Source organism: Bison bison, unplaced genomic scaffold (genome assembly GCF_000754665.1).
Source record: "Bison bison bison isolate TAMUID 2011002044 unplaced genomic scaffold, Bison_UMD1.0 scf7180017864136, whole genome shotgun sequence".
Lineage (NCBI taxonomy): Eukaryota > Metazoa > Chordata > Mammalia > Artiodactyla > Bovidae > Bison > Bison bison.
The window spans coordinates 1536357-1546870 of NW_011494708.1; the positions used below are offsets into that span (position 1 = coordinate 1536357).

At 34.4% G+C, this 10514-nt stretch overlaps 1 protein-coding gene across 2 annotated transcripts in view; it reads right to left on the reverse strand.

Annotated features, from left to right (window-relative positions):
- PPARGC1A (peroxisome proliferator-activated receptor gamma, coactivator 1 alpha) overlaps positions 1-10514 on the reverse strand; it is a 454316-nt gene that overhangs the window by 29730 nt on the left and 414072 nt on the right. For both annotated transcript variants that reach the window (XM_010839915.1, XM_010839914.1), the window contains 4 exons: positions 8700-8822; positions 7633-7837; positions 3700-3745; positions 3517-3590 (listed from right to left, as the gene is read on the reverse strand). In XM_010839915.1, the coding sequence (XP_010838217.1) occupies positions 3517-3590; positions 3700-3745; positions 7633-7837; positions 8700-8822 (448 nt within the window). The remainder of the gene's footprint in view (positions 1-3516; positions 3591-3699; positions 3746-7632; positions 7838-8699; positions 8823-10514) is intronic.

Sequence of the window (10514 nt, forward strand, 5' to 3'; positions counted from 1 at the left end):
TTCTACAATTCTTTTAAATCTTTTGCACAATCATGGTAATTAACTTGAAGCCATGTTAAGGGTTCCCTCTGATAACTTGTTTTCTCCCTTGGATGATTCTCTTGAGGCACAATCAGTGTTTGCTCATCCTTCAAATGCTACTACACAAATTTTACTGAAGATGTTCAGTGGAGATAGAGGTATTGTCTACCATTTCAAACCCACAATACCTCTATAAAAAAAAAAAAAAAAAAACTCTCCTCCCCAGTCCCTTCCTCCCTATACCATCCTCCAGGCAGGTTTCAAACTTCTTCCAGCCACCTTCTGCAGCCTCCAAGTTCTTTTTCATCCCTTGATTTTCCTGTAGCTGGAAATACCTTCCTGTATGTAATGCAATTTGACTTTGCATCAGCTTACGTGATTTGTATCTGCACTCATTACCACCTTGCTCAACAAATGAAAAACCAATCTCTGGACCCACCTTCCTTAGAAAGTAGTAAAATATTATAAACAGTAAATAACATCTTCCCTTCATGTTACTTGGGCAATATGTATTATTTTCCAAACTGACTATAAGCCCACATCTTGAAAACAAGAATTTTTATTTAGCACCTTCTATGAGCCAAGTACAATATTCTATGCTTTACATGGATTAGTCTCTATGTCTTATGCTTGTTATATATTCCCCAAAACCTACTGTGTTGCAAGCATAGAGCTGGTATTATATATGTTATATATATTGGTAAATTGATTTCCATGGTACTCAATAACCTTTCAAAGCACTAAGAAAGAGGGATTTAAACTAGTAAGATGAATTCTGATTCTCCAACAGAAATAAATTCACTGTACTGTATATATTTTTAAGGGTGACAAGTTTTTTTAAAGTTTCTCTTATAAAATCTCAATAGTATGATCTACTAACCTTTCAAATGTATAATTAAATTATTTAATGTTAGGTCAGTAAGAGAAATAGTAAAATCTCTGACAAGAAGAAAGTTAAGTGCTTTTTTGTAACACTATAATCTCATGAATAGAAGGAATGCAATTTAAATTATATGATATACATGTAAATTAGCAAAACACTGTAAAAACAAAGATACCAATCCTAGCTAGGATGTAATAAGGCAAATATATCCACACTTATATAATAAGATCATGAGTGGAAACACATCTTTTGACAATATGGATCAAAACCCCCAAGATATTTATATCCTTATGTTCAATATTAATGAGTACTAGAAATTTGAGAAAAACAAGATTAAAAAATTTATAAACAAAGATTTCCACCCTAGTGCTATTTCAAAATAGTAGCACTTTAAAACAACCTAAATGTATAACAGTAAAAGTATAGTTAAATAAGTTTTTATACATTTTGAGGTAAACACTCAAACCAATGTTAAATAGCATACTAAAAAAAACCTGATAATAAAGGGTCTGTGATAATATAAACCTTCTGTATTTAAAATGTTAACTGAAGAAACAGAATACAAAATTATGTGTATACAAAATTGTCACAGATATAAAACTATTCATAGAAAACAATTTAGAACTATACACAATTTTTCTACTAGTTTGTATTTTTGACATTTTTTACAGTAAGCTTATATTATTTATAAAAAGAGAAAAATTTTTTAAACGGTTTTCTTTAATGGAAAGCTTGGTATTGTTATATGTAGTGAAAGCTTTCTCAGTCCTTTCTAAACCAAAGTAACTTACACATACAGAATCCAGAATTCTCCTAATTAATGGAATTCCTTTCACCTGGATTGTTACTAGAGCCAAAGTAGTATATTTTCGCAAATTTGGTAATGTCTTTTATACTGGTGACTGAAATTATGTAAGATAATAAAATATTATGTAGATGAATGAAATAGGATTAAGACAAGTTTATATAGAAAGATCCAATAAAGGTATGTTACTAAAAGAAGGGCTGTCAAATGAAAATACTGGGAAAACATGGGGAATTATGATTATGATTTATATTAAAAATCATAAAAATCTACAATGATTTTGCACTCAGGCTACCACACAAATAGCCTTATTTTTCCTTCAAAAGGCAAGAAAAGACAAGTAAATACCATCCATGATACATTGGTAGGGACATCTGTGCCACAGAGATGAATGGATCCCCAATTAGTACATTTTAGTTCAGTGCAAAGATCTGTCTTACACCAAAAATTTCATATTTGAATACATAATTTGTATGTTTTAAGCAGAAGCAAAACAAACTGTGTATACTTCAATCAACTTTTTAAAATAAGCCCACCAAATACTCACTCGTTGGTTAGATAAGGAGTCTAATGTACATAACATATACACACAAAAGTTACTTATAATCATATGTGTAATTTTAATTTATTTAAGAAATGATGTTATGTATATATTTCATATGTGGATACATGTGTGTATATGTGTATATGTAACAATATATTTATACCTGTATACACATACATAAAATATATATAAATGCCATGAAATTATTTGCTCTACTGCTTGACCAAATCATGCAATCATGCAATAGACCTTTCATAAGGAAGTAATTTAGCAAACTCAGAGTATGAAATTAAACTTAGCAACAATGACCACGGTGCGTGTAGGCACCACAGTTCTGGTTGAAAGCATCTTGTTTAACTTACTGTTCCTTTAGCCTTATCAGCAATGGCCAGAGCCTAGGAACTTCTTGTTTAGACATCCTAAGACTCACTTTCTAGTGAGGTTCAAGTACCTAAACCTAAGTTCTTACTGCAAAGGTACCATTTGCACCCCACTCAGATGTCTGCCTAGGAACTGTTTGGATTTGTAAGTCTCTTAGGGGTTAGTTCAAGTTTTTAAAGCTTCTTCCTCTTCAGGATGTGGAGTAAGACTGGCCAAATAAATTCAGAAGTCCAAATGGTGAAGGAAATTGCTCTTGTTTAAAATATATAAGAACATTTTGTTTTGGTGAATGGGCATATTTTCATTTTTCTCCTTTACTGAAAAGACATAAAAACAGTATCATATATAAGAGAGCATTATACTATTAAGTATAATAAACAGTAAGAACATATTTCAAGTAAACCTGAGTTCAAACCTTTGCTCTTTGCTTTCTAGCTCTGTGATCTTGGGCAAGTTACTTAACATCTCTGAACCTTATTTCCTCATCTTAAAAAACAAAAACAAAAACACTACCATCTTCATGAGGTTCTTGTGAAATTAGCTAAAATGACATATATGCTTGACATATTTATTGAGTGGAAGACCAATAAGTGTTCATTTCTCCTCCTACTCAAGTTTTAGTGTCTTAAGTGGGAGGAGGTTTATTTGTGGATCCAAATCAGTAATATACATCAGAGAGTCTGGCCCAAGTCTGACAAACAGTAAATGTCTCCTCTTAAAAAAAATAAACAACTGAAAATATTTATAGATAATTTCTTGTTCAATGTTGTTTATACTCTTAGTTAATTTCATTAATTGCATAGAGACTATACTCTTGTTTAATATACATTTCACATACACACTCATCCGTTCAAAAAGGTCCAAATGAAATGTAAGGCTTACCTGCAGTTCCAGAGAGTTCCACACTTAAGGTTCGTTCAATAGTCTTGTTCTCAAATGGGGAACCCTTGGGGTCACTGGAAGATATGGCACATTTATAAAAACAAACTGAAATGGAGTTGCTGTAGCCAAATGTATTAGAACCCCCTTCCCTTTCTGAAAATGGTTACATTTCTTAATACTTACTTTGGTGACTCTGGGGTCAGAGGAAGAGATAAAGTTGTTGGTTTGGCTAAAGGAAAAAAAAGAAAACTAATTATGAAATATTGAGTGTTTTTCTGATTTGGTTTGTTCTACAACAGTCAAGTTGGAAACTGGAAACAGGAAAACTAAAGTAAGGAAATCCCTGAATATTGGATCAAAGTCAGACAACAGTCCATTATGCTAAAACAAATTCCAAACAACATTTGCATCAGTAAACTATCATTTGAAAACATATGAAAACAGAATTTTCCCCAAAATGTAGCATCACTGTTAAGGATACAAAATTTGCATAAGACCATCAGAGAAAAATAATGTTTTCTATTTTAATTTGGAATATAGTACACGGTTTGTTTAGACACGAAAATAGCAGAGTAACTACAAGACGACAGAACGTTATGAATATTCAGTTGATTTTTCTCCTAAAATGTATAATTTTATATCTATCTTTGAGAATAGGTTATTTCTATGAGGCCAAACTCCCTCAATAACCATTCTATTTGCTGAAAATTAATTGAGAGAACATGACAAATTATAAACACTGACCCAAATAGTTTAAAAGGGTTCAGATCCCCAAATCTGATAGACAACTAAAGTAAAAACAATGTTTATCAGTTGAGAGACCTATAGATTTGCAAAGAGAGCTCATCTACTTCTTTTGATGTTTCCTGAGTCTTACCTCCTACAGGAGGCATTTCCCAATTATGAAGGGTGGAGTAAGAATCTTCTCACTCCAAAATTTCAATTGCTTCTCCTTGGCAGTCTTGTATTTTGAACAGAAGGAGGAGAAAACTGGTGAGAAACGTACTTGGGGTATACATCCACATATTATATGTGTGTGTATATATATACATATGCTTATCTATAAAGATATATTTATATGTATGTAGGTTTTGTCATTTTTTCTCATTAAAATAACTACTTTCAAAAGGTCAAGAGGTAGTCATTTATGTAATGAAAATCATGGACTTGAAACCAAAAAGGTCTTTAGAATAAACTTTCTTATTTTATGGATGAAAAACTTGAGACCTAAGATGCTTAATGATATTTCCAGGGCCATAAAACTAGTTACTGGCAGAGTTGGGCCCAGAATATGTTTTCCTTCTCCTATTATCAAAAAGAATTGTATTCAGTAGATATTAAAACAAATTAATCAACCTCAGTAATTAAGGTCCCTTGAAATGTGAAAATATTATTTATGTCTAAATTAGGTTGAAATTAGATACTTTACTTGGACAAATAGGATTTACATATTTAATTTGTAGATTTAAAATTCATTTTCAAGCAACTGCGTGTTTATCATCTATCCAGTGCGCATCCAGAAATATGAAGCTAACGCAAATTAGGTGCGCTGATTGATCGGCTTTTTCAGATATACCAATAAACAAACTGATTTGACATTAATTTTTTAGTATATCTGATAGAAAGAGCCATTTAAAAAGAACACATTTATGAAGGAACTTTACCAACTTCTCTGGTGCTCAATGAATAATTAAGATGACCTATACAGGTTCTACACAAATATCACCAGGTATGAACTATGTGCTGTCACACAATGATGTGCATTGTAAATAAGTTGCTGAAATTTCAGTTTTCAGGGTTTAGGGTAATGTTCAAAGGAAGATTCCCAAAATTCTGATAGGTGGGTATAAGTAAAGCCTATGGCAATGGAAGGAGATGGACAGGAAGTGGTCATATGTAATGAGACAAAATGCAACCAGCAGATGAGGGCCACAGCAAGGATATAGCTTCAAGAATCCAACCCCAAAATAAGCCCACACTTACAAAAACTACCAAGTGCTGACTTGGTTTATTGAAAGTTTAACCACACTGTTCCAATGACTGGAAGACCAGGGACTCTGAGATCCTTGAGGACAGGAATGAATCTTTTTCATGGAGATTATGATATTTTTGATGAATGAATGATTGCATTAAAAGAACAAATGGGCCCCCACAATTGCCAAAGTCCAGACCATTATACTAAGGAAGTAAGCTTGATGCGCAACAGTACAGAGAGCACACGTGAAGCTAGTGTGAAAAAATGACAATACATTCAGTAAGGAAACCTCAGAAAGTTCTCTTAGCTATTGTCTCTAATCATTCATATGTTCTATATTAAAATTCTGAATCATAAATATCCCCTGAAACTCAGCATTTATATCCTATTGGTTTTTAAACAATCAGCCATAGCTACATGTTTGTTTTCTTTTAGACCTTAAGTAACTACAGGAATTTTTTGTTGTTGTTGTTAATAAGCTTTGTTCTGTTCTGAGCTAGCTACACTTTTGCTGCCACACCACAGAAATATACCTTATAAAAAAAAAAAAACCTACATACAGCAGGTCTCATCCAAAGAATATGTCCTTCAAAGGCCAATTTAATTTCTCACTGCCATGGTTTGTAACAGATTACAGTAATATTTAGTGGTGCATGGATTGACAAAGTTTTAAAACCCTCAAAATCCAAAAGGACCAACTGGACAAAAGAAAAAAAAAAGGAAACAACAGAAAACCCCACACACACTTCAGAGCATGTGCTGCTGGACTAGGTTCACTCACTAAAGGGTTGTAGCAAGTTTGCGGCTTCAAATTCAGCTCTAGAAAATGAATGCATGACCAGGACCAGGACCAGGCAGAGACTAGTCCAGAAAGTCCTTCAATTCAGGGCCTAGAATCCCACAGCACAGTTGGTCCTGAGCTAAGAAAACTGTTCCAGTGCGTGCGTTTGAGAAGCCAATCAGGGAGAAGCAAGCTAAGAGACTATGGTTCATTTTGATAAGTATATTTCCTTGAACTGATAGAAAGGGATGGACAGTGATTTCAAGATATCCACCAGGGAAAACCTAATTAAGAGCCAATTAAAAATATTACAAGAATATGAAAATCCCAGGCTTATGGTGAAGTAGGAATGAGAGAGGGAAATTCAAAACACTGGGAAAGAAAAGATGTATTAAAAGCAGCAGCAACAGCATACCTGTATGAAATAATCATGGTTCAAAACAGGGATCAGGGGCTACCACTCTGCAGCTGGAAGGGGAATTGGGGAAACAGAAGGAAGAAAAAGAGGTGGATGTTTATAATTGCTATTTTAGAATGTGTCTACTTCCACTACAAAGTCAGAGGAACAGATAACGTGGAAGTTAAATATATTAAAGGAACAGCAACTTTCTATGAGCTCTCTTTGGGCCTCTACAACTAGAATACTTTTAGGGAAGACACCAAAAATAAAGAAAATTTTATATTTGCCAACAGAAATTTTCCCCAAATCACCCTGATCTGCTCCGGAGCATCAGCTTTTCAGTAACGTATGGGGACAATAGAAGTCAACCCAGATGTTTAGTATATAAGCAATATATTTTTAAATAGAAAGAAAAAATTTGAAATATCCAGGAATTTCCAAATTGATACTTACAAAATAAAATGTGTGAGTACGCCATGTAGTCTAAAAATAGAATGTACATCATAACTGGGAGTGACTGCCTAAGTACTATTTGCTATTTCTTAAAGTATAAACAGCAATCAACAGTGCCTCATTTTTTCCCCCATTATTGGAAGGGAAAAAAATAAAAGCTTTTTCATGACTTGGTTAGCCCAGCTTGCTCAGAACTTCAGTTATCTCAGCAATTCAGAGATTCCTACAAACCACACCTGATGTTGCAATTCCCTCTGCACCCCATCTCCCACAACCTGGCTATTATTTCAGGAGCCTTTTGGTGATTGTGAATTGGGCTGCATTTCAGCTGAATAGGATATGTTCAAGGAAGGATTTATTTTTCCTCCTATCATAAGGTGTTGAACTCTCTGTCAAGAGAGACACCGATGGAACAGAAGCCTGAAGTTTGGGTGTCCTCAGCCTGGAGCAGGTTTGCTCTGCCCTCACCACCCTTACCAGCAGTGGGTGTTCAGGGGTCCAGCCTACCTTGTAGATGTTGTGTCTGCGATTGTGTGTGGGCCTTCTTTTTGGAGGTGCATTTGTCTCTGCTGCTGTTCCGGTTCTCTGTGGGTTTGGTGTGAGGAGGGTCATCATTTGTGGTCAGATACTTGAGAAGCTCTGAGCACGGACGTCTTTGTGGCTTTTGCTGTTGACAAATGCTCTTCGCTTTATTGCTCCATGAATTCTCGGTCTTAAAAACAAGGCATAAAGAAAGGGAAAATTAGTGAACTGAACCTTATCAAAATGGATATAGGTTTTCTGAAGAGATGAGATTTTCAATGAAGTGTTCAGTCTAAGTGTACTAGATCTATGAGCTGTGAATAATTGTTTGCAGAACAAGGAAAGAAAATTACATTTAAAATTCCTAAATGACATTTATACAGCTTTTTATTTCATTTCTCCTACATTTCAATGTTCCTACTCAGCAACATGTAACTAACAAGACCCTACAGCGCCTTTACTGTGAATAAAAAAAAAAGAAAAAAAGCTGGCTTAAACCTTAATTTGCCACTGATTGCCAGAGCCCAGTATTCACAATTCTCTTAAGTACCCCTTAACGCTCCGTTTTCACTCACAGTGAATGGCAAGACAAACATTGTTTAATACAGCCCGCTAACTGAATTATGTCATTGCCAGCATTCCATCCAATTAATGGCAGAGATAGATCTTTTGCAGTGATTCCTGAGCAATCTTTCTCAGGTTAGACAGCTGGCAAAATGGCACTGCAGCATCTTAAAGACACTCATAGATGATACCAACCTATCAGCAAACTTTATTGTAGCCCACGCTGCTGCATGTATTAATAAAATAGGCATGAAGTAACAGATGGTAGAACTTGCATTTCAATTGTCCAAAGACAAAGCATCAGTGAACTCTTCCTAGTTTCAAATAGCTAGACTACTGCTTTTGGAGACCCATTTTATAACGTTTCACCATTATGAAGTCTCTGCAGGATTCCAGCTGAATTAATACATAGAATCCTATTGTTTATAGCTTTAAGCAAAACCTCCTTGTGACTTCCCCTCCTGTATTAAAAAACTTTACAATTGTACCTTAACAACTGCAGGGTTTGTTCTGATCCTGTGATTATGGTTTGCATGGTTCTGGGTACTGAGGCCACTGCATTCATTATAACTTAGCTGAGTGTTGGCTGGTGCCAGTAAGAGCTTCTTAAGCTAGAAACATATCCAGAAGGAGGGAAAGCGAGAAAAGTTAGGCATCTTTTAAGCATGAGAATAAGCTACTAAAACTTTAATCTTAAAGTTAATTATAATTACAAAAATGGATTCACTCTAATCACAGAACACCTTAGCACAATAGCAGTAAAGGAAACTAATTTTTTAAAAATTAGAAAAATGGGTATTACACTACCAATTGTGAAAGTATTACTGTTTGCCACATTTAAAACTTAGCTGTGTCTACCTTAATTTTTCTTTAGATAAAACAAGGCAAAAGAATCTTCCTAAAAAGATTCCAAATACCTATGAGGTGAGAAAAGCTGCTTTGATAAATCAAGGCTAGGGGTGTGTGTGTGCATTTTCCCCTCAATAACCCAAATGATTCAAATACCAATAAATGAAAGATTCTGTGATGCTTTAAATCATGTTTTTCAAATAAGCATAAAACACTACTGATTCAAATAATATTTGGGCTAAAAGAGCAAGTTTCACTAAAAAGGATTTTTAAGAAGGTAGAGTCCTGGACTGTAGATCAGGAGATGTGGGTTTTGGCTTAGGCAAAACATTTCCTCTCTCTTGACCTCTGTCTCTTCATTTGATTCACTGGCCTTCCAGGACCTCCCTGCTGGGACACGCAGTATGACTCTGAGTCAACAACCCCTCCCAGTTGAAACCATGGTGTGGATGGAAATGATTGGGGATTATTATAAAGAAATCAGAGCACTAGAGAGCAAAGCCAGTGCCACTGACACAAAGAAAAATTGGGAGATACATACGTTATCATTGTTTATAAGACAGTCTCCTCCAGACCAGAAATCTCAAAATGCAAAGGAATATAAATAGAGTCTCATAGCTTTATATGGAATGCTTTTAACATTTAAAAACTTAGAGATGGGAGAGAAACAACAACTATAAGGCAGGCCAAAGCACATTATTAAAGTTTGCAGAATGACATTTCATAATTTACATTATGTGCTCTTACATCAGATTTATGGCAAGTGACAAATGGCTACCATAGCTGAGAAGGTAAACTGTGTCTTAGAACTAATAAAATCCTGGTTGAGCTCTGCCTTGAAAAGAAAATTCACTCTTCATTGCTAACAAATCCACTCTTCATTGCCTACCATAAATTTGGGAAACTTAGGTTGCAAATGTGCTATTATTTTCCAATCTTCATAAGAATTATGGATGCAAAGCCTTAAAATATTGCATGTTCTTTGATCTACCCTCTATTTCTAAAATAATATGCATGAGAATAAAACTACAAATATATCAATTATCATGCAATTTATGATCATGAAAAAAAATAGGAAAAAGACTAAATAACCAACCATAAGGGATTGCTTAATGAATTGGTTCATCTCTGAACAATAAAATACTATGCAACCATTCAAAACTATGCGTCTATTTAAAATTCCCGAACATGCTCATGATACATCTTAAAACAAGAGGAGATTTTGATCCTTTTTGATATTAGAAGCTATTTGAAATTACAGGTGAACTTTCTGTCTATTCTTTTAGTCATCTACATTTTTGAAGTTTCTAACCATAAACATAAATAATACTAAGACATCAAAACCTACAAATAAACAGCAAAAGATAGTTTCAAAAAGCTGCAGTAAGACCACACAAAGTCTGTATTGTCAACAGTTTTCAACAGGGAATCACAGAATTTGCAACTCTGAGTGT